Genomic DNA, 25,111 nt, shown 5'->3' on the forward strand with positions numbered 1-25,111 from the left:
TGCTGTTTTACCCATAATGCACTAAATCTTGTCATCACACGTCACAGCGGCGGCCGGGGACACTCTCCGGGTCATGATGACCAAACTGAAGCACATTATTAACTCTTGATGGATTTAATCTCATTTATAACCAATCAAATAAGAAACGTCAGTTTCAGTTCATTAATGAGTGTTTGTTGCTGATTTAAACACAATATTGGTCAGTTTTGCAGTGTCAGAGTTTCACAGTAATTCAGTCCAGGTTTATTTGTATATCGTTACACAACACACACTGTTTGAAAGCAGGAAAAGTGTGAAATATTGCATCTCTTCTGAGGACAGAGATATCATGTTGACTGTCTTTCCGTGTTTTTCTTCCAGTTTCCAGGAAACGGTGACGTACTTCGGGCTCAAGCCCAAGTCTGGCGAGAAGGACGTTTCTCCAAACTACATCTTCATGCTGTGGTACGAGTTCTGCAACGACTTCAAGAGCACCTGGAACCGCGAGAATAAAAACATCTCCAAAGAGAGGTGAGGCGGCCCTGGGTCACATGACGAGTTCAGAGAGCCATCGTGAAGCCGCAGTACATGAGCGCTTCCTCGTATCTTCATGACAAACACTCAGTCAAGCATCACTGCCTGTTTCCATCCATCTTTTTCTCTGCATATTTTGGGATATTGTGTAAAAAACGCTGGATGGAAACGCCAAGATGAGCATAAACTCTAAAAATGCACATATCTGATAAGAAGACGTGTCGCATAAACCAGGATGGAAAATCACTGACGCTATCAGAGAACAGGATAATGACTGAAATTGAGTTTATTTCATATCTGATGAAGTGTGCATCACTGATTCGGTTATTTTCCGGTTTATTTCTGTGAAGCTGCTGCACAGGTTTGAGGAAATGATGACAGAATTGTGTTTTTTTGGGTGAATTAATCCTTTAATTTTGTATTCTTTCATTTTAGACTAAAAGAAGCTCAGAAAACAGTCCAAAAAATCACAGCGGAGAAGAAAGTGGAGACGAAGAAGATCAACGAAAACAGTCTGGTGAGAAAACACACACACAAACACACACACTATTGTTATTGTTCTTCATAACACACGTGCAGAGCTCAATAATGTGAATATTCTGTCGTAAGTCCAACACTAAACGTCCTCGAACAACAGAAAGATCTTCAGATTGTGAAGGATGTGCTTTAAACACACAACAAAAGCCCCAAAATGTTATAAATGACTCTTCTGAAGGAGAGAGAATCACTGAAATGATGTTTATACAGAAAAAGAGTGTTTTTGAACTCACTAGAAACATAAATCTGTGCAGTGAAACATGTTATTGTGTTTTCATATGAGCAGATATTACTGATGATACATTTATTGTGTATATATAATTCATTTTCATTTAAATTACATTATGAAAACATATTTTAGTTTAGTTTTTAACCTCTGTAGTTGATCATTTTAGATCATTTTATTCATATTATATCGTATTTTTTCATACAATAAATAAATATAATTAGAATAATCTAAATATGATATTATTATTGTTCTCAGCTGAAATATATATATATATATATATATATATATATATTATTATTATTAATGTTGATTTTTTTTCTTTGTTTTTAATCAGTTTTTTATCATTTTAGATCATTTTATTAGATTTATTTTTCCATACATTAAATAAATATAATTAGAATAATCTAATTATATTATTATTATTATTATTGTTCTCAGCTGAAATGTATATAAAAAAGTAAATTAAGATAAAATAAAAATTAATATATATATATATATATATATATATATATATATATATATATATATATATATATATATTTATTAAACTTTTTTCTTCAGTTTTTAAGCACTGCATTTTATAATTTTTTTATTTATATTTATTTTATTTTATTATTTTAGTATTATTATTTATATCTTTTTATAATTTTATTTATAATTGTATATAATTAATATAATTTAAATTTTACCTTTTAACCTCTGTAATTTATAATTTTAGATTTTTTCTTTATTTAATTCAGATTTTTTTCATACATTATTCTAATTATGTTTATTTGTTCTAATTATTATGATTGTTCTCAGCTGAAAAAAAAAAATATATATATATAATTTTTCCCATTTTTAATCACTGTAATTTATGTATATTTATTTTATTTTAATTTATTATTTTAGTAGTATTATTTATATCTTATTTATTTTCATATGTTATTCAAATTATATATTTATTTATTCTAATGATATGATTGTTCTCAACTGAAATATATATTTATTTTTTTATTTTATTTTTTTCAGTTTTTAGCCACTAGTAATATATTTGTCTAATAATTAAATGATATATTTTTGCTTTCAGATCCCTCATATGAGCAGATACTACTGATATTATATTTATTTTTTTGTTTTTATATATAATAAATATAATTTAAATTTTACCTTTTAACCTCTGTAATTTATAATTTTAGATTTTTTCTTTATTTAATTCTGAATTTTTTTTCATACATTATTCTAATTATATGTTTATTTATTCTAATTATTATGATCGTTCTCAGTTGATATATATATATATATAATTTTTAAATCTTTATTTTTTTTTCCCATTTTTAATCACTGTAATTTATGTATATTTATTTTAATTTATTATTTTAGTGTTATTATTTATATCTATTTTATTTTCATGTTATTCAAATTATATACTTATTTATTCTAATTATATGATTGTTCTCAGCTGAAATATATATATATAATTTTCAAATCTTTATTTTTTCCCCATTTTTAATCACTGTAATATATTTGTCTAATAATTAAACGATATATTTTTGCTTTCAGATCCCTCATATGAGCAGATACTACTGATGTTAGATTTATTGATTTATGCCTACATCAGGTTTAATTTCCACAAATGCAGTCGTTTTGAATAAAAGTGCATCAATGCAAACATAAATAATGTCTGAAAATACGTTCGACAGAAAGAGCGACTGCGAAAGAAAGAGGCCGGCGTGTCGTCCAGCTGAAGACGCCGAGATCAGCGCCTCCTCACGGAAACACAGCCGTCCGTCAGGGTCCGAGACCTTCAGCACGCGGGACACAGATCTCAGATCAGTCCTGACGGTGTTCGACATCATCAGAGAAACACATGAAACGAAAGGAAGGCTCATGTGACCTGCGGCGCTCGAGAGAAAGTCTCATTAAACACTTTAAACGGCTGAAATCAGCAGTGCCTCATATTCATCAAACACTGAGTGAGTAGTTTCTGTTTTACACTCGTAAAACATCTCTGCATTCATACTTGAACAGAAAATCACCCGCTTCGCCGGTTTCTGAAGTCCTCGGCCTTGTCGTCTCACCAGTTTCCTTTTGCCAAACTTATACTTGATGACGTGTGAAGCACTTTTACACACTATGCAACGATATCCTGAACGAGCGAATCATATCCATGTGATGAGATCATATTTCCTTCAGTGAGTGTGTCTGTATATTTGATGACATTTTTACGTGTAAATGAGTCTCTAAGCCCTATTTATTCACTGAATGACGGTTTTATCAAGGAATATGATAAGAAATGAGTTTATATCTGGAGAACTCTCTAATTTATCCAGTTATTTTAAATGTGTTTAAACACGCCTGGAACATTATTACTGTCAGATTTCTTTTCTTTTTTTTATTTGAATTTATTTTTGTGATACTTTTACATTTATTAGGTGCAATAAACTTTCTCCTAAAGATTCTCAAAACTCAAGAAAATGTGTCTGATTTCTTGCATATTATTTTCAATATATCACATTTGACTCGTACGTTTCGGTCGTCGTTTATGACCATTTAATCGTGTTTTTCAGAGAGAGAGAGAGAGAGGTCAGGGGTCAAAATGTTTGACCTTTTATTAATATGATCTTTCCACACCTTCATACAAGCCTCTATCTACAACATTATACACAACATCTGTACAACTTCAACAAAATGTGTGATAATTTGGTCTTCACAACTAAACTGTATATAATCTTTCATTCTTCTATCTGATATTATAAATAGACGAATATGAAGAATCTCAGCATTCACAGCAATCCAGCAGAAACATGAACAACAGTGTCTCGTTCGGTCACATTAAATAAAGTCGTTCCACATAGTGGAAACTATCAGTCCGTAAGCGTTCTTCTATGTGGAGATGAATGAAGACATTCACCGTGAGGAATGATGCTCTTCTGCATCTGTCACCATTACTGAACCATTGAACTGAGAAATGACATGCATGAACGATCTGTCAGACAGCGAGAACCAAAAATCTGTTTTTTTTTTCAATCTAACCTGAATAAATAACTGATTTTGTGATGCAAAATCATTTCCGACTAATCAAATGTGAGTAAACGAGTGGATTTTTCCTTCTGTTATTAATTTATAAAGTAGAAATCCTCCGTGTAAAACTGCATGTTTAATAATCATTAAAACAGTATGACACTTTTCATGTCAAGAACCCACGTGCACTTCTACTCAAACGTTAACAGAATCTTAAAACCCGCTGATCGCTTGAAAAGACGAGTATCCGTTGTGCTTGTGTAGGATTGATGTGTACAGCGGAAGCGTGGAGTGTGTTTGGTGTGTAACGGTGACAGATGCTGCTGATGCTCTTCTAGATCAGCACATCAAGTGTGTCTAGTACTTATGGAAGCACATTCATGCCACATACGGGAAAAAATTAAGCTTTCGTAAAACATAATTGACAAGTCGAAATTATGACAAAAATCAAACCAGTTCAAATTCTGACAATCGAAATTGACATTTTTTAATGTGTAAATCTGAAATTATGACAAAAGTTGAAATCATTATTAAAAATCATAACTATGGCATAAAAAGTTAAAATTGACAAAAAGGTCACAAGTTTGACTTTTTATCTCATAATTGACTTAGTATGTCATAATTTATACTTTTTGTTTTATAATTATGACTATCAACTTTTTAATCACATAATTGAAGTATCATAAATTCTGCTTTATAAACCATAATCATGAAAAAAAAAAAAAAAAAAAAAAAAAAAATCCAGAATAGACTTAGTGTGTCAATTTTGACTTTTTAATTTCATGACTTGGCATAATTTCGACTTTGTATCATAATTATGACCCAAAAAAATAGTGTCAATTTTGGCTTTTTGTCATACTTTTGACTTTTTAGTCTCATAATTATGATTTAGCATGTCATAATTTCAATTTAGTATGTCATAACTGACAAAAGTCTAAATTATTCAATTTCAACTTTTTACGTCATAATTTTGAATTTTTAATCATAAAATTTCAACTTAGTGTCTATATTCTACTTTATAATAGTTTTTAGACTTTTTACATCATGACTTAGCATGTCAATTTCAACTTTTTAATCATAATTGTGACTCATAATTTCAATTTTTTGCATCTCATAATTGACTTAGAATGTCACAATTTTGACTTTTTTTTTAATTTCATAATTCATATGATTTAGCATGTCATAAATTCGACTTTATATCATAATTTTGACTTTTTATACCATAATTATGACTCAACAAAAATCAAAATGATGGCTTAGAGTGTCAATTTCAATTATTCAAGTATTATTCAAATTCAATTATGAATTAGCATGTCATAAATTCGACTTTACATCATAATTTTGACTTTTTATGCCATAATTATGACTCAACAAAGATCAAAATGATGGCTTGGAGTGTCAATTTCAACTTTTTATGTCATAATTTTGATTTTTTAATCTCATAAAATTTCGATTTAGTGTCTATATTCTACTTTATAATAATTTAGACTTTTTACCTCATAATTGACTTAGTACGTCACAATTTTGACTTCGAATCTCATAATTATGACTTAGTGTGTCATAACTCTGTCTTTTCGTGTCATAATCAAGATTTTCCAGAGCATGTTTTTTATCGTAAGTGGCGCGAATATGCCTCCAGAGTTTCGCGCGTGTTCTTGTTCGCGGACACTGTTCGCGCGCGCCCGTCGCTCAGTCCAGCTCAATGGAGATGCAGCGACACTGTTTGACCCGCTGCACGCGCTTTTTCCGGGTCGGCGGCTGCTGGTCGGGGCAGTTGAGGGTGAAGGTCATGGTGGTGAAGCGCTTGGGTTTGCAGAACGAGCACGACTGGAACGCGCCCTCTTCCCTGCGCACGTGCCTCGGGATGTAGAAGGAGTTGCACTGTCCGTAGCAGAAGCGGTTGATGATGGTCCGGCTGATGCAGCCCTCCTCGTGGATGGTCTGTTTCAGCGGCTGCGTCTTGCACCAGTCCCGCTTCAGGTAGCGGCGCTCGGTGACGTGCAGCGCCTCCTGGCTGGACTCCAGAACCTCCTCCGAGCCTCTGCTCCTGCCCCTCTGCTGCTGCTGCTGCTGCTGCGGGCTCTGGTCCGACTCGTTCGGGTTGCTCTTGTCCGGATGAGGAATCGCGCCCCGGTTCCGCTTGGATTCGGCCGGACTCGAGAGAAGAACCCCGGCGAACAGCATCGCGCACAGGATCCGAGCGCAGGAGGCCATGATCGGCACTGCCGAGAGAACAGCACATCATTCAGACATATTCACACACTCCAGCGCTCAAATCATCCTCGATCAGGTCCTTTTTCACTAGCTAAAGTTTACTCATTGATGTATCCGATACTTTGGTATCTTATTTAATCACTGAATAATCATATTCCATCCCAGCCTTCAGCGCTGAAATGTGGTTCAAATAGTCATTTTTTGTTTCAACGTTCAAACAACATTGAGACAACGTTTAATTTCAAATAGATCTGCACGCTGAATCAGCGTAATGTCTTCAACAAGTTTTTAATCGTTATCATTAATATGTTATTATAATTCAAACATGGATAACCGTTTGTTTAAATTTTTAAATTTCGTTTTTAAACCAAACGGTTCATTTTTTAAAGCCAACGGTTCATTTTTAAACCAAACGGTTTATTTTTAAACCCAGTGGTTCATTTTTAAACCCAACGGTTCATTTTTAAACCAAACGGTTCAATTTTTAAACCAAACGGTTAATTTTTAAACCAAACGGTTAATTTTAAAGCCAACGGTTTATTTTTAAACCAAACGGTTTATTTTTAAACACAACGGTTTGTTCATATTTGACCCAAACATGGGCTAAAACAACCTAGCATTTTTGTGTAATAAGAACCTAATTGTTAGTAATTGTATAATAATTAATTATATCCTATATTAAGTTCCTATATTTTGAGATATAATACAGATTTTTCACATATTCAAGCCCTTTTTTTGTTCCATCCAGAACATACAGTCAATGGAACTTAAGAGCAATATGATACATGACCAAATAACCATGGAATCATGTCTAAAACATAACAAATATTCATAATTTTAATATTTAGACAATAAAACTGAATGACAGCAGAATTGTGCAAAGACACTAATTTATCCATATTATTTAAGTGCGAGAGCTATGAAAAATGTTGTTTGGAGAGTCGTCATTAGATCTTCAGTTGGTCCAGCAGGACATTTGTGCTGATATATAAACTAATATAACTATTTCTATATCCTATTAGTAGTTCAAACAGCAGATCGTGGAACTTTAGCAACACTAAGGTCACGGGTTCGAATCCCAGGCACTGATCGCATGCACACTGTCAGTGCACTGTAAGTCACTCTGGATAAAACCATCTGCCAAATGCATGAATGTAAATATAAAGAAATGATGAAGCAGACAGATGCTCCGAACACACACTGATTGATCAGTAAAGCTGTGAAGATCTCTCACCTGTCAGCGTAGATGAGCTTCTACCGGAGAAGATGTTGGTGAAGAGCGGAGCTGTGATCTGTCCCATAGACACACACACACTGACTGTTTCAATGTGCACTGCATCTCTCCACACTCCAGCCAGACACAATGCAGGAGAATCTGAGCTATCCGCCCCCTCACACACACACACACACACACACACACACACACACACACAGAGACAGAGGAGGGCTCGATCTGTCTGTCTGGATATCAGACTCCTGCTGAAGAACTTCAGGCCCTTCATGACAGCACTGTTATTTATGGATGGAATAGAAAAGAAGCTTTATGGAGTTCATGTTGGTGATAAATGATTATGATGGTTTGAGCTTTTAGGCAGCCTGTGAATTCCTATATACATGCATACATACGTATATGGGTCAAAGACAAAAAAGGGTTTTCAGGCATCAAAACAATGTGTAATACAGCTTTGAATTGTTGTTGTTTTTCAGTACATCAGAATTGGTCCTATGTAATTTGATTTTTTTTTTTTTTTCTGAGCAAAAATGTAATATACATTTTTACCATGATTTACAGAAGACACACACTAAAATGTCATTATTTACAACAAAAAAATCTATTTATGCCATATTAAAGACTAATTACTTTTACCCCATTTGCTAGGCTACTTGTAATTTTAAATTTTTAAACTTTGCCACTATTCTAGGTTTTGCCCATTTGTCAGCAAGAATTCTTTACTCATTTAAAATGCAATAAAATTTAGTATGCTCACTTATTCTTTTATATATTTCAATGCGTACAAGTCAGAATTAGTGTGTCGTCTCAATTTTTACATAAATAAAAATGTTACATTGAATGAGAATGGAACATTTTCACCCACATTTTGACATTTTATTCTCCAAAATGTATTTAAAAACCTTAAAAGTAGATGTTTTACTTGGATTTAATGTGCTTGCTGTGTATATAAAATCACTTTTATAAATTTCCATTGATGCAGACATCTAAATGTGTGTATATATATATATATATAGACACACACCTATATTAGTGGTCAAATCGAATAGTCACGATTAATTACGTCTAACATAAAAGTTTGTAAATATTTAATAAATATATAACATATATGCGTATATATATATTTATATATATATATATATATATACACACACACACATTTACAAACTTTTGTTAGATGCGATTAATCGATTTGACCACTAATATATGTATGTGTGTGTGTGTGTGTATATATATATATATATATATATATATATATATAATATATATATATATATATATATAAAATATATATATATATATATATATATATATATAATTAAAATGTAAGGGCTAATAGCAAATAAGGATGCTACGATGATTTAATGACTGAAAATATCGAGTACTTTGAATATTACATGTGAGTGTACATCGCACTATTCATTTTACCTTATTATTTATAAAAACAAAACATTTTAAAACTTATATTTAAAAGTAAAAATCTTTGATTCAATAAGTTTTATTGTAATCTATTTAACCTGAATAAAAACCTCTTCTCAAATGCGGCTTTGTCAAAGCGTCGCAGTCAGTCACGTGACACGCGAAAACCTATGGACGTCAAATTCCAAAAGCCGCCGATTTGAATTGAACTCGCGCGCGAAGATTTGAAAGCAACGGCTGCTCCGGTTTCACACAAAACTGTTATTCGACTAAAGAAATATATCACAAGGGTCATGTGAGCTGTTTTTACGAAAATTTTATTGTAATTTTCTTGTCGACGTGTCAGTACACTGTCATTAAACGGAAACGAGCAGCTGGGACATTTTTCCTCTCAGAAGATCGACATGACGGGTGAGTAAATGACGAGAGTCGGTATTTTTGGATAAACTAATCCTTCAAGAAAGAAATAAGCTGCTATTAATTTATTTCTAACAACACATCTGCTCTTGTTTGATTGATTCGGATTCATTAATTCAGTTAATAATTGTTTAGAGTTGGTGTGTTACGTCAGTTTATTCTCAGCATGTGTTTCTCATTCATTCTCTTTCTTGGCTACAAAACAACTTGACCACAAATATGAGTGTTTGTCGTTTGTCAAGCATTGGTTTCTAACATATATGTGTCATGAACCGTGTAAAAACATCTAATAAGCTCAATGTACGAAAGTCTTTTGTCTTGTTTTTCTCAAGGCCAAATTCCTTCCAAATCCCCTCTAATGGAGATGAAAGCAACAGCATTCTCGGACCCTTAAATTGTGCTCCATTACACACAGGCGGATGTGTTTGGGTCCGTATGGATTCATCTCCAGGGAAAATGAGCCCAGAGATCCAGATTCCCTCAGTCCGGCCCGGGCGACGCATGAATCAGTCCTGCTATCATTGGCAGTGTAATCTGTGCAGGTTAATCCTGTCTAGTTGTTATGTAGATCAGTAAATCTTGATGGCACAGTGGAGAGGGATCTATTACGGATGAGAAAGTTGGATTATTCCCGAGTGCTTTAAGCCAAAGCAGGCCTGAAGGATCCTGATCAACCTCTGAGACGGTTTAAAGATGTTTACAGCTGCAACACAAAACTTATATTTAATATATTGACCTCAGGTGTTTGTACTGATAGAAAGGATTACATTAAAAAAAAGCAAAAAAAAATATAGGCACACTTGCTCCCAAAAACCAAAATATAACTAACGCAACATGCACTTCATTAGACTCGGTTTACAATTACCCATTTAACTTATAATTTCAAAATATTTCATAGTTTAAACTCTTCTAAAGTCAGGTTTGCATTCACCCCCTCTGTATTATTAGTAAACTGCTGATGTGTGGCAGGAAAATCATTCAAATAATGTGATGTAAGACCAATGAACTTTAATACTGAACCACTGCCCTGTTGAACAAAGTGCGCCACCAGGTGGTGAAGAAAGGAACTTCAAAACATCAGTTAAACACAAAGAGTTTAGTTTGACAACTTCTTGCACAAAAGCAAAACATCTTCATAAACAAGTGGAAAATAACAGCATTGAGGATTTCACATAATACTGCTTAACATAACATACATTTCCTTGAGTCACACCATCTTTAAGGCCTTACAAATGAAGTTTTTGCATAAAATATAAATAAGACACCTTCCCAAAACCATCCATTTTCACTCTAAATACAATTATGATCTATTCTTACATGAATATCACTCTTCACACTTTCATCGACACATCTTTTCACTTGCAGCAAAACACTCAAACAAGATCAGTATATTTCAGCAACGCAGAGTGCAATAATGGATTTCAGTTCGCAATCTAAAATTACAGGATGGTTCTGAAAATTTTCAAACCAAAGCGACGCTGAAATCTGATAACGGAATGATCAAGCAAGTTTAAAGGATTAGTTCACTTTCAAATCAAATGTTCCTGATAATTTACTCACCCCCATGACATCCAAGATGTTCATGTCTTTTGTCGTAAAGAAATGAAGGTTTTTGATGAAAACATTCCAGGATTTTTCTCCATATAGTGGACTTCACTGGGGTTCAACGGATTGAAGGTCCAAATGTCAGTTTCAGTGCAGCTTCAAAGAGCTCTACATGATCCCAGACGAGGAATAAGAGTCTCATCTAGAGAAACCATCACTCATTTTCGAAAAAAAAATGTCAACTATGCTTTATAAACACAAAATATCGCCTTGAACGTGCTTCCGGCTTCCGCATTCTTCAAAAAGCTAACACTGTATGTCCTACGCCTTTCCTATTCTACTTGCGGAAAAAAAATGAAACTGGCGTCGCATTCATTTCGTAAGTAGAATAGGGAAGGCGTAGGACAAACAGCGTAAGCGTTTTGAAGAATACGAAAATGCATTTTTTGTGGAAACACTTGGTTTATATAAAGCATATACATTTACATTTTTTTCCGAAAATGAGTGATTGTTTCGCTAGATTAGACTCTTATCGTTTGCAGCTGCACTGAAACTGTAATTTTGACCTTCAACTGTTTGGAGGCCAGTGAAGTCCACTATAAGGAGAATAATCCTGGAATGTTTTCATCAAAAACTGAAGAAAGAAAGACATGAACATCTTGGATGACATGGGGGTGAGTAAATTACCAGGAAAATTTTATTTGAAAGTGAACTAATCCTTTAACAATTTCCTTCTGTAAAAACTTTGACCGCACCATTCACCGATCAAACTCACTCTAGCATAATAAATTAAGACCCCTGAATATATACGTCTGCAGAAAGTGTTTAAGGTTACGCAGTCTCACAGATCAATGGGTTTCAACGCCGACATCAGTTTTACCTCCGCGAGAGGGTTTTTGGGTGAACCTCTATAGCGATTGGTATTGTTTTCAGACACTTGAAGCAGGACAGACTTTGAATGTTCATCCGCGGCATTCTTATCGGCTGAGAGCGTGTTGCATTTCGTCTTTGGTGCCTTATTGGTGACGTCTTCCAACGCACCATTTTTGACTGGATTCTTGGGAGGAACTGGAGGTTTGGGTTTTGCAAACGTTGGCTGTTGGATTGAATGCAAAGCGCTCTCTAAACTCACAGCCTTCATCGGACTGGCGGCACACCAACCCATCCTGACGTCCTTCCGGCTTCCAACCAAAGAGTTTAACCTCCTTACGGACTGTCGGACCGGCGTCCGCTGGAACTTCAGAGGAGATCGGACCACTTTGGGTTTGGGAGAATTCAGCGTCATCATGTTGAACAGTTTAATCTGCTCGGCAACTTTCATTCGGCGTGCTTCAATGGCATTAGGATGGTCGTCTGCTTCGCTCTTATTTACCAATAATGACTCTTTGAGCTCCCTCGATAGGGACACATTGGCATTCGTTTGCGTTTTTGCTGCATATGGAGTTGATTGGACCCTACTGGAAGTGTCCAGTCGGAAAGCCACAGGACTTTGGATATCCAAAGCGTCAATCAATTGACTGCAGTCTGCAGAACATCCAGTGGCCTCTTTTAGGAAATCTCTGCTTTCATTTTCAAGCCAAAGAGACTCATTAAGACTGGTCTCCCCAAACCGTGTCGGTCCACTGTCAAACAGAGCGCTGTCTATATGTAGAGGCGACAAAGGAGCAATCTCGATTTGTCCAAATGTCACATTGTGCTCAGATTCGGACATTGATTTGTGTGCGGTTTCCAAGGGCAAAGCCACATCAGAAGAACCCGCTTCAGAGTTTGAACCAAGTGGTTTGTCGTGTTTGATGATGCTGTGAAGGTCACTGCCAGACTCGCCGAAAGCTTGTTTGATCTTCAGTAGCGTGGGTCCAGCGTTAGAGCGCTCTTCACTGAACGAATCCAAGCCGTCACAGAGGATCTTGGGAATACCGCTGATCATCGGAGGTTTGCACACGTCGAGCGCGGGCTCAGAGCGACAGCTGCTCACGGGCGTCTCGGAGAATGAATCTGTTGGGAAATTCAGGCCAACATCAGGAGTGTCTCCGCTCCACGCGCTCCTAAGGTCCGTTGAGTCACACTGCGGGGTCAACAGGTTATCCTCGGATTTACTGATGAACTTGGAGCCTGTGAAAAACGTGGACAACATAATCATAAATATCAGATAAAAAAAATAAAAATCAGAAATAGAGCAGCTCAATGCAGAGAAGATCTAGAAGGACATCTTTGTCCATCGCATGATGATGCTTTTTTTTCTTTTTGTTTAAGTGCAAAAAGTACTGATCAACGTTTCACCTTTTTGTACTAAACATATCTTTTTTTTGTTTATGCATTAAATATCATGTTATTTCATTGCTTTGAATAAACAATTTATTGAGGTGCATTCATATTTTGCTCGTTGCGCCCTCTTGTGGCATCAGGAGAGAAGCCAAAAGCTTTTTTCCTCTAACTGAAATTATACAATATAATTCCAATATTAGTAATATTTAAGTAAAAACTAAACTTAAACAAATTTATTCCTGTGATCAAAGCTGAATTTTAGCATCATTACTCCAGTCTTCAGTGTCACATGATCCTTCAGAAATCATTCTAATATGCTGATTTGATGATCAAGAAACATTTCTGATTATTATCAGTGTTAAACAGTTGTGCTGCTTTTATGGAAACCGTGATACACTACCATTCTAAAGTTTGGGGTAAAATTTAAGCAAAATTAATACTTTTATTTAGCAAGGATGCAAAACTTTCATAATGTTACAAATGATTCTATTTCAAATAAATGCTTTAAACTTTATATTCAAAGAATTCAGAAATATAAAATATATCACGGTTTCCACAAACATATGAACTGTTTTCAACATTGATAATAATCATAAAAGTTTCTTGAGCAGCAAATCATCATATCAGAATGATTTCTGAAGGATCATGTGACACTGAAGACTGGAGTAATGATGCTGAAAATTCAGGAATAAATTACACTTTACTATATATTCACAGAAAACAGCTGATTTACATTATAATAATATTTCACTATTTTTACTGTATTTTTGATCAAATAAATGCAGCTTCAGACTTAAAGTCGGTAGACGAAATAAAGCATGAGAAATCAAATAGCAAATAAAAAGGTATTTGCATCCCATTTCTCTTCTGTAATTTGATGCATTTCCAAATAAAACACAATATTAAATTAGAAATATAATAAAGACTGGGATGTGATTTTATCCATGTGCAATTAAACATGTAAAGTGATGATGATGTCAGCAGAAAAGGTAGTTTCAGATTTTTTTTTTTTTCTTTGGAATGATGAATCTTTTATAATAAAGATTCAAAGCTACAATAATAGCATCTGTGTAGGAAAAGCTTTGCATATTAAATAAAACCCAAAACACTGACCTTTCGAGGGGCTCTTGTTCAAAACAGCCAGATTAAACTCCTTGGTGAAGTGAAAACCAGTACAGCTCTCTTGTGTTGCTAGGCGCCAACCTATGACCTCTGACCTCTTTGGCCCCAGTTGTGAATGTGTAATGATGTTCTGTTGAAATAGAGGCAGCTTCTTTTTACTCTCTTTGGTTTGTGATTGTCTGAGTGTTGAATTACGACAGAAGACAGAAAATACTGATAGTAAAAGTGTTTCTGGTCAATCATCTTTTTTATTTGAGCATATACACATGCATAAAATAATGACCATGTCAATAATGGCAAGGAATAACCCAAAACCACAAGAATACATTTTAATTAGAAAAATAAAAACTGTTATAGTATTAATGTTCGTTTGTTCTTAAAACATTTTTAGTAATATCAGGTTCTTATATAAAAAAAAATCATAAAAGATAATTTCCTCTCCTAAAGTCACAATGTTACAACATTGGACAACATGTGCAATATTAAGCATTGATAACACAAATATTAGAACAAACAATCACATTACATCAATTATCTGACGGTCATAAATCTCTTAACAAGTGTAAAACCGTAATTTTCTTGATTTGCACCAGTCTTTTTTCCCATAAAATGCAAACCATGCATGAGTAAAACCCTCAAACTAAGACTGTTAGAGAATACATTAAAATATTTTCATTATTATTGCCATTTTCTCCTCAGATGTGCATCATTAATAGCAGCATGTACCTACATTAGACTGCCACTAGATGGAGCGAGAGACTTCCACCCATCATCATGATAACAAAACTCATAGATTCTGTTAACATTACTTCTTAAACCAAGTGCTATATTATCCATCCATTAATATGTATTAATACATAAAAATTAGATGACACCATCATGCAAATTATAACCATGCAAATCACGGTTGCATAGAAAAGCGCGGTTGATTGTTCAGTCTCTGGTGGAGGTTGACAGAGATGATGTTTCTGAACTTACAGACTCGCGGCTGGATTTGCCCAGACTGAAGCGCAGACGGAGAGATTTCCTCACTGGCTCTTTCTTGGCGACTCTGGGAGAGAAACAGCCTGCCTTCCCCGATTCGACTCTGAAAGCAACAAGAGAAGCCAATCGTGATGAGAAATGGTCGTTTTGAATGTCTGCAGATACCATCAGCATGTGCAGGTCTCCTATCAGTAAACAAAAACCTTTAACACCCCAATAAAACTAGATGTTAAGGGTCAGTTCACCCAAAAATGAATTACCCTCATGTCATTCCACAGACAAAATAAGACATTTTTAATGAAACCCGAGAGGTTTCGTTCCCTCTGTTGAACGTCCAGGTAACCAAAAGATCCAAAAGGTTGTAAAAGTGTCAAAACAAATCCATATTTATCACGTAGTTTAATCCAAGTCTTAAGAGACACAATTTTATATGATGAACATATTTAATTTCTGCTTTTATTTGCATTTAAATGATCTAGAAACCTCATTTCGTGGCGCATTTAAAAATGTTTAATTCTTCTAAAAAAATCTTTTTGAATGAATGATTCAATGACTCACTCAAAGACACTTCATGACTGGACGAATCAGCGTTTTTGAACTAATCTATAATGTTTCAATGACAAATACATATTTTTTTAAGTCACTTGTCGCCACCTGGTGGCATAATGTAATTGTTACAATCATTATTTGAAATGTTTTAATCACTTTCGTAGACATCAGTGTTTATATCTGAATTATAAACTTATCCCAGTACTTGTGATAATTTGAATTTTAAATTTGTTTGGGGGTGTACACTCAGGGTCTCCACAAACCCCAGGCAACGAAATGTAATTTTGTAACAAAATAATTGTTTTTTTGTTTTGTTTTTTAAACAAATGTAATTTTACTCTTTATTAATGTTTTTACTTCACATGTGTGCAGTTTTTGGAGGATTCATCATATTTTATCATATTTTTTAAATATATATATATATATATATATATATATATATATATATATATATACAAAATCCGCTTATGTAAAATTCACTTTATAAAAGAACCACATTTCTAACTTTCATTCATGGGGATCAACATGGATAATTTGACATGGTTTAGTGTGAGATTTTTGTCCATCTTTTGGAAAATGCAGTTTTAAAAGTAAAAAATGATCACTTTATCCAGTAGATGCTGCAGAGCTCCACTATTTGCTGTTTGACTGACTGAAAGCCATCTTTACACAAGTATTTTCAGCTGGATTCATGTCTAAATATTATCAAATCACAATTATAACAATAAAAGCTACTTGTTGTCAAAGTTTAGCATTTTTTGTAATGAAAAAAAAAAAAAAAAAAAAACTTGTGAAAAGATGTCTTTTCAAAAAGTCCCAAAAATCCCCGGATAATGTACCATTTCCAGTAGATTTTCGAAGTGTGGATCCGTGCACACTATAAAGGCTAATATTGCCCACAACCCATTGCGCTTTGGATGAGGATTCAGTTCAGAAGTACAAACACGAGTAAAAAGTGTTAAACTACAAAACATGGCGGATATGCGCGATCGATGCTGAGAGGTTTGAGTGACTAATAATCAGTTCAACCTAATAGAAAATATATATTTAATGTTATCCGTGTTATTTTTCATCTGCAAATACCAATGTTGACTTTTATAAAGATACAATTGGCCATTAACTTTTAAATGCATCATTATGCATTAATTAAGAGGAGAGTTCTCCATATGTAAGACCCGCGACTGCAGATCAGCGTGCTACTGCATTTCTCTCCGGTGACAGGATGTGAGCAAAGACGCAATTGTATGACGTGATAGTATATCTCACTGAGATATCAGATTTCATCAAAAATATCTTAATTTGTGTTCTGAAGATGAACGTAGGTCTTACGGGTGTGGAACGACATGAGGGCGAGTAATTAAATTTCATTTTTGGGTGAACTAACCCTTAGTTAGTTAACTAATAATCACAACAAATCCAGGTGAGAATATCATCACACCTGCTCACGCTGCGGTCTCTCAGTCGTCTGCTCTTCCTCCGGGCAGAACTGCTGGACAGACGAGAGTTTCTGCCCACAGAAGACAGTAAACCGTTGTGAGACGAGTCCAGAGCTCCCGCCGCACTGTGAGCTGAGAGAACACGCCAACAATCAACATACAATCGCCCAAAAAACATTCACACGAGAGTCCTCCAACATGGCGTACAACTCACCTGATCCAGGTGTAGATGATCCTCCAAACAAAGCGTTTGGGAACAGCTCCAGGCCGAGGTTCTTCTTGATAGACCTGCGCTTCTTGTTGGAGAAGCCGTGAGTGTGTGCCGACTCCTGCGGGAGTTTACGCTTGGAGTTCGGAGTAATGATGACGGGAGTGGCCATGGAGAAAACTGAGGGAAAAACACTTGAATTTACTCAAAAGTACTTGAGTTATTATTGAAGGAGAGTTTGATGTTATTCTTCCACAAGTGCTCAGGCTATAGAGTCAACACATGGAGCTAAATTAAGCAAAAGTTTCAGAACGACAAACAAAGCTTTGCGCAAGCGTCTGAGAATAGAGCAGAAATCATTTAAACAAAAGTAGAAGCAACATATTCTCATAAGCAGCGAAAGACACTGTATTTATCCATGCCGTGTCATGAGAAAAACAAGAACGAGTGGAGACATGACGCACGAAAGTGGGCACACTCAAAGCCATCTCAAACTCAACTAGATGAAAAAGTTCATCAAGACAAACTTTAAGTTTGCTTGAAAAAGCCGGTCCAGAAAGTTTAAAGTAGTTTATAAAGTTTGAAAGTTTTCACTTTCAAAGTTTGTTTTAGTTTAGTAGTTTAGATAGACAGATAGACAGATATAGAGTCAGGGTACTCAAGGTGGTTGCTAAGGTGTTATGTGGTTGCTAAGGTACTACGGGGGTCTGCTAGGGTGTTGCTATGCAGTTGCTAAGGTATTCTGGGTGGTTGCCATGCGGTTGCTAGGGTACTCGGGTGGTTGCTAAGGTAATCTGAGTGGTTGCTAGGGTGTTGCTATGTGGTTGCTAAGGTATTCTGAGTGGTCACTAGGGTGTTGCTATGAGGTTGCTAGGGTACTTGGGGTGGTTTCTAAAATGTTGCTATGCGGTTGCTAGGGTACTCAGGGTGGTTGCTAGGGTGTTGCTATGCGGTTGCTAAGGTATTCTGGGTGGTTGCTATGCGGTTGCTACGATGTTGCCAGGGTGATTTGTCTGGTTGCTAGGCAGTTGCCATGGTGTTCTGTGTGGTTGCTATGAGATCGATATAGTTTGATAGACAGAGTATGAGTTTGAATGAGTTTAGATAGGGTACTCAAGGTGGTTGCTAAGGTGTTATGTGGCTGCTAAAGTACTACGGGCGTCTGCTAGGGTGTTGCTATGTGGTTGCTAAGGTATTCTCAGTGGTTGCTTGGGTACTCGGGTGGTTGCTAAGGTAATTGAGTGGTTGCTAGGGTGTTGCTATGTGATTGCCAAGGTATTCTGAGTGATCACTAGGGTGCTGCTATGAGGTTTCTAGGGTACTTGGGGTGGTTTCTAAAGTGTTGCTATGCGGTTGCTAGGGTGTTGCTATGCGGTTGCTAAGGTATTCTGGGTGGTTACTAGGGTGTTGCTATGTGGTTGCTACGATGTTGCCAGGGTGATTTGTCTGGTTGCTAGGCAGTTGCCATGGTGTTCTAGGTGGTTGCTATGAGATAGATTTAGTTTGATAGACAGATAGAGTTTGAGTTTGAATGAGTTTAGATAGATAGATAGTGTTTGAATGAGTAGACAGATTCTCATAAGCGGCGAAAGACAAACTATTTATCCATGCCGTGTCATGAGAAAAACAAGAACAAGTGGAGATGACGATGCACTCAAAGCCATCTCAAACTCAATAAAGCAGCGTGTTCATTACAGTAAGATGTGAAGATCAGAAACTCAAGCTGCAGTGAAGTCTGATGAGAACATTCACCCACCTGCTCCATCAGACTGAGGGGTGTTTGTTGGGGTTCTACCTGTTTTAAACCTATTCAGAGCTCCATTTACCACATCTGGAATACAAAACACACCCACTCAACTAAAAAAAAAGTCTGATTATATGGCTTCAAAACTTTATTAACCGTATCCACTTCCCTTCAAACCAGTCACGTGATCAAATGATCCCCTCCAAGGGCAAGTTATGACTTTAGACGTGGTTCTTACCTCCTAAACTGCGTCTGTTGCTTTTCTTCAGGTCTGAGTGAGTGTTGTTCTCCTCTAGAGACACAGAAGATGGAGAAAACACGGAAACATCACATCCCAACATGGCCGGAACCTTCTCCATCAGGAACTGAGGAACCACACCTGTGAACAACCAACAACAGCTCCATCAGATGGCTTAGCTTTCATTCATTGCAAGGATGATTTAACCCTTGTGCGGTCTTCCTTTGGGGTGTACACTCAGTCTTATTTTAATAAATATAGGGCAAATAAAATAATATTAAAATTTTACTCTGTTTATTAATGTTTTTACTCCACATTTGTGCAGTTTTTGGAGGATTTATCATTTTTTAAATTTATATAAATAAATATTTTTTTAAATAGGTTTTTATACAAAACAGCTTTTTATGTAAAATTCACTTTATAAAGACCCACATTTCATTCATGGGAAAGACATCTTTACACAAGTTTTTTTTTTTTTTTCTCATTACAAAAAATGCTAAACTTTGACAAAAAGTAGCTTTTATTGTTATAATTGTGATTTCATAATATTTAGACATGAATCCAGCTGAAAAAACTTGTGAAAAGATGTCTGTCAGTCAAACAGCAAATAGTGGGGCTCTGCTGCCATCTACTGGATAAAGTGATCATTTTTTACTTTTAAAACTGCATTTTCCAAAAGATAGGCAAAAATCTCACACTAAACCATGTCAAATTATCCATGTTATCCCCATGAATGAAAGTTAGAAATGTGGGTCTTTATAAAGTGAATTTGACATAAAAAGCTGTTCTTGTATAAAAACCTACTCAACAAAATTATTTATTTATATAAATTTAAAAGATATGATAAATCCTCCAAAAACTGCACAAGTAAAAACATTAATAAATAGTAAAATTACATGTTTTTTAAAAATCACAATTATTTTGTTACGAAATTACATTTAACAAAAAAATTACATTTTGTGTGACTTTTTTTCTACACTAACATAAATTTTAATTTTAGCAAATGTCGTTTGGGGCCTAAAAAGACCCTATAAGGATTAAAGCCAATTAAATTCTCCATTGTTCAGCTCCTCTCTTCCCAGCCTGTCAGTAACGCTCTGTTTAGTTCTTGTCTCTATGAAGCTCCGCCTTCTGAAAAGCACAATGTGCTCTGATTGGTCGGCTGGAGCAGTGTGTTGTGATTGGTGTTTGGGAAATGTCCTGCCCCTTACCATAACCACCAGTTTCAACACACTACTAACTAACTCAAGCTGGCCCCGCCCCTTTATTCTGCATATGAATTATTCAAATGAGGAATATTGTGAAGAAGACTGGAGATGGAGGTGTTTCAGGAAGTCAGATAAAAGAAGTAATGTTTCAGTAACACACCCAGCTGTTGAGCGTTATCGATGAGACTCTGCACCGCCGCCGCCTGATGCTTGAGTCTCTTCTCTGTGCTGCTGCTCATTTTTTCTCCTCCGTCTCCACAGTGAAAGAGATTCGGCGCGAAGATGACCGAGAGATTACTGCTGTCCATCTTATTCTCAGCGCATCTGAAGTGAAGGAGCAACACACACACAGAATGAGCAATACACACTCGTTACATGCGTTTCAACACAAAAGAGCCTCTAAAGCACTTCTGAAAAGATCCTGCTATTCAGAGGAACACATCAATTAACATAACAAGAGATTTGAGACAGACGGCGCACCGCTGAGAGACGGTCTTCAGGAAACTGAAGAAGTAACGCAGCGTGTTTAAGTTCCTGTCGGGCAGCACGCAGGACAGCAGGACTGTGGCCGAGGTCCTCTCCTCCTCCGTGGGCAGCTCCTGGGCCTTCAGGAAAGCACTGTGCAGGTCTACGGACAGAACCGGCTCAGGAAGCTCCCTGAAAAACTGTTTGAGGAGTCCAGCGATGTCCAGCGGGAGAGCAGTGGGCAGACAGTCCTCGCCCTGGTCCAGTTTGGCCTACAGGGTCAAAACAATACAGCCACTGTTTAATAATGCCACCGGTCAGTGTCTGCAGTGAACGAAAGCGGAGGTCACGCACTCACCCTGAGGCTCTTGACCCGCACCACTGAGCCGGACTTCCTGAAGAGGCCCTCTGTGTCCAAATGATCCATGAGGCTCGTACAGGCATCCACGACAAAGCTGAGAGAGATCGAGACACGTGAACGATAATTATACAGGGCATAATAAAACTGGATAATGATGATTAAATAAAAAAAAAAAAAAAATTATAGTGAAACATAGGGCAAATAAATAAAATATAACAATACTAAAATACAGGGCAAAAAATATAATATAAAATAATAATAAAATGAAATATAAAATAATAATAATAAAAAATATAATGAAATATAGAGGGAAAAAATAAAGTGCTAATAATGAAATATAGGGCAAATATATTTTACTATACTTTTATAGGGAAATATAGGGCAACTAAATAAAAATAATATTAAAATTAAATAAAAATAGAGAACGGGGCAAATAAATAAAATATAAAATAATATTTCAATATAATGAAATATAAAGCAAAAATATATAATACATTTTACTATCATTTTATAGGGAAATGTAAATAAATGTATAAAAATAAAATAATGAAATAGGGCAAATAAATAAACTACTAAAATGTAGGACAAAATAAATATTAAACATTAATAATACAATATAATGAAATATAGGGGAAAATAAAAAATATTAAATATAAAATACTAATAATAAAATATAATGAAATATGCAGCAAATATATAATGTATTTTACTATAATTTTATAGGGAAATACAGGGCAAATAAATATTAAAATTAAGTAAATATATATAAATAAAATATAAAATAATTTCAATATAATGAAATATAAAGCAAAATATATAATATATTTTACTTCCATTTTATAGAGAATAATATATATAGAAAATATAAAAAATGAAATATAGGGCAAATAAATTAACTACTAAAATGTAGGACAAAATAAATATAAAATATATAATAATAATAAAATATGAAATATAGCAGATATATTATTACTATAATTTTACTGAATATAAAATTAATATTAATATAAAATATTAAAATTAAATAAATTTAAAAATATAGTGAACAGGGCAAATAAATAATATATAAAATAATGATAATGAAATATAGAGCAAAAAATAGAATATATTTTACTATCATTTTATAGGGAAATATAGGGCAAATAAAATAAAATATAGAGCAAATAAACAATAATAAATAGTACAATTAAATATAAAATAATAAATATATCCAATGCATCAGCAACATTTAGATCATTTGTTTAATTATTTTATTTGGCAGATGTTTTGCCATTCATATTTTGCTTATTTAATGTTTCCTTTTACTACACGTTTAACTATCTAACCACATTCCACAGATCGCACTGCACTCTGGAAAAACACTGTTTAACCGTACTGTATTTGAGTGCAATCATGCATCAATCATGGCGTTTAAAGCCATTCACACCAGCAGATGGCTGTGGGGCGTATACATCGTTTTGCATCAGAAGACGTTGCAAGTATGTGATAAATGGTGTCGTTGAGACTTAAAGCCATCGTTCACCCAAAAATGACTCACCGTAACGTCATTCAAAATCTAAACCTATAACACTTTTGTTCATCTTCAAAACACAAATGAAGATATTTTTAATGCATTTGAGAGATTTCTGTCCCTCAATTTTTTGAATGAACAGACTTTCAATGGAGGGACAAAAAGTTCTCAGAATTCATAATTAATGTAATTAAAGTACGTAATTAATGACAAAATTTTCATTTTTGCAGAACTAACCCTTAGGTAGGTGTGTCTCAAAATAAATCAGGGTATTCTATTTTTTACACAGGAATGAGTTTGGTCAATTTTGATTGTTTTAAACACTGAAGTCTATCACAAAGCTCCCAGCGTTAAGTTCTTACAAACATTACAAATATCAAAATGCATCTGTAAACAAGCGTTAGACTCAGTCTTACCAGGGTACGTCTCCGTAGTCTAACACATGACAGTGTGGCAGACCTTCCAGCGCAACCCCAAACACCCTCACCTGGAGACACAAGAAGATCTGTTCAGGTACGGAGAACAAGTGAAGCTTTGTGTGTTTGAAAATCAACAGCATTTCCCTTCATGATTCACTTAATGTCATTTCCACACAGCTGACCTGAAGAAGTTGTTCCCAGAGGAGCCAAACATCACGAGACCACAATCAACTCTTAATGACTACCTAGAATACGGTCATGTGTTACTGCAACAATACACTTTCATTCTCTTAGGATCACATTTTTGTGTTCAAAATGTGTTGATTCAGCTCTTTATTACAGTGAACCACGTGAACAGGAAGTTGATCAATCATTTGTCTTTACATGCTACGTTTAAAAAAAATACCAAGCGTTATGTTATTCTCATGATGTCTAAAAAATAAAACAAGAAAGAAACATTGACAGCTCATTCAGTCAAACTGAAGTCAAGCTTTATTTGTAGGGCAACCTTATGATTTGACACGACTTTCAGTCTTTTTAAATGGAAGTTCCCCAAACCGGAAGTGCAACCCATAATTCGAAACGCATTAAGCTAGTCAGGAATAAGGTGGATAGATTCTCAAATGAAAAACTGTGGCCAGGTAGAAAAACATTAATATATTGAACATTATTAAAGATGCGGGTGTTTTTGGATATTTTACTGCAAAAATCTTACATATTGCACCTTTAATAATAAAACACGCAGAGATCCGGTTGCAGACTATTTCAGTAATAATCAGTGATCTAGACAGCATTCTAGGATGTTATATTTGTGTATTCCTGTTTATTATTATTAACAAACGTGACAAAAAAGATCATTTCGAGAACTATCTAACTTACGGTTGCCCTAAAATACTGCTGTCTAGATAGGAAGTGCAATAAATATTGTCAGATTGACAAAACAATCAGTGTTTATGTGATAAAATCACAGGTTTTATAAACTCACCGTGTTCGCTGAAGTCTGTTTATTTCTGTTTTTGTTCCAGTTTTTTATTTTTATTCCATAAACGGACCGAAGATGCTGAACGACGGCCAGACGAACCACATTTCTCTCCAGAACCTTCATGATGACGACTAAAAACCTTTAAAACGACTCGAAATATGATGGAAATGGGTTTAAAATCAAGCGAAATAAATATACGTTACGGTTGTGTTAGCTTATTTTTCATCACATTTCAATAAAAACAACCGATCAAAGTCACTAAACATCATTTTATAAAATAAAGTATAATCGTCGCCATATAGATCCAGTGTTTGTTTCTGTCCGCTTTATTTCTTCACAACGGCAGCTCGGAAAAAGACGTTCAAATTTCGCCCTGCCTACGTCACGCAGGCGTTTCCTGCACTCTGATAGGGCTGGGAGTAGTCACGTGAGGGTTCCTTCTCAGGAACCCCGCCCCATGCAGTGTGATTGATGGCGCAGCAGATGCTCGCGTGTTAAAGCGACAGTGCAAC

The 25,111-nt window shown here is 35.1% G+C and overlaps 3 protein-coding genes and 1 long non-coding RNA gene across 8 annotated transcripts in view; 2 read left to right on the plus strand and 2 right to left on the minus strand.

Moving 5' to 3' along the window:
- The window catches only part of LOC125269226 (formin-1), a 77,573-nt gene extending 73,847 nt beyond the window's left edge, over window positions 1-3,726 (plus strand). For all 3 annotated transcript variants that reach the window (XM_048192095.1, XM_048192096.1, XM_048192098.1), the window contains 3 exons: window positions 361-510; window positions 949-1,030; window positions 2,962-3,726. In XM_048192095.1, coding sequence (XP_048048052.1) covers window positions 361-510; window positions 949-1,030; window positions 2,962-3,006 — 277 coding nt within the window. In that variant the 3' untranslated portion in view covers window positions 3,007-3,726. The remainder of the gene's footprint in view (window positions 1-360; window positions 511-948; window positions 1,031-2,961) is intronic.
- A 129-nt stretch (window positions 3,727-3,855) lies between these two features.
- grem1b (gremlin 1b) lies at window positions 3,856-8,660 on the minus strand. Its single transcript, XM_048192099.1, has 2 exons — window positions 7,731-8,660; window positions 3,856-6,504 (listed from the first exon to the last, which is right to left on the minus strand). The coding sequence occupies exons 1-2, from the start codon at window positions 7,996-7,998 to the stop codon at window positions 5,972-5,974; spliced, it is 801 nt and encodes a 266-aa protein (XP_048048056.1). The 5' UTR covers window positions 7,999-8,660; the 3' UTR covers window positions 3,856-5,971.
- A 499-nt stretch (window positions 8,661-9,159) lies between these two features.
- LOC125269230 lies at window positions 9,160-19,802 on the plus strand. The gene is made up of 4 exons (XR_007185060.1): window positions 9,160-9,557; window positions 9,896-10,105; window positions 15,476-15,653; window positions 19,686-19,802. It is a non-coding gene; the product is annotated as an uncharacterized LOC125269230 (long non-coding RNA).
- Window positions 11,716-25,070, minus strand: arhgap11a (Rho GTPase activating protein 11A). 3 transcript variants are annotated; one of them, XM_048192100.1, is made up of 12 exons: window positions 24,603-25,070; window positions 23,615-23,685; window positions 21,686-21,782; window positions 21,343-21,599; window positions 21,023-21,186; window positions 19,655-19,795; window positions 19,429-19,503; window positions 17,679-17,852; window positions 17,467-17,596; window positions 15,474-15,582; window positions 14,487-14,625; window positions 11,716-13,220 (listed from the first exon to the last, which is right to left on the minus strand). In XM_048192100.1, the coding sequence occupies exons 1-12, from the start codon at window positions 24,720-24,722 to the stop codon at window positions 11,950-11,952; spliced, it is 2,748 nt and encodes a 915-aa protein (XP_048048057.1). In that variant the 5' UTR covers window positions 24,723-25,070; the 3' UTR covers window positions 11,716-11,949. The 3 variants fall into 3 exon arrangements, with proteins under 3 accessions (XP_048048057.1, XP_048048059.1, XP_048048058.1); XM_048192102.1 differs by lacking the exon at window positions 24,603-25,070 and adding an exon at window positions 23,800-24,437; XM_048192101.1 differs by lacking the exon at window positions 19,429-19,503.
- Window positions 25,071-25,111: the final 41 nt, after the last annotated feature.

Source organism: Megalobrama amblycephala, linkage group LG5 (assembly GCF_018812025.1).
Source record: "Megalobrama amblycephala isolate DHTTF-2021 linkage group LG5, ASM1881202v1, whole genome shotgun sequence".
Lineage (NCBI taxonomy): Eukaryota > Metazoa > Chordata > Actinopteri > Cypriniformes > Xenocyprididae > Megalobrama > Megalobrama amblycephala.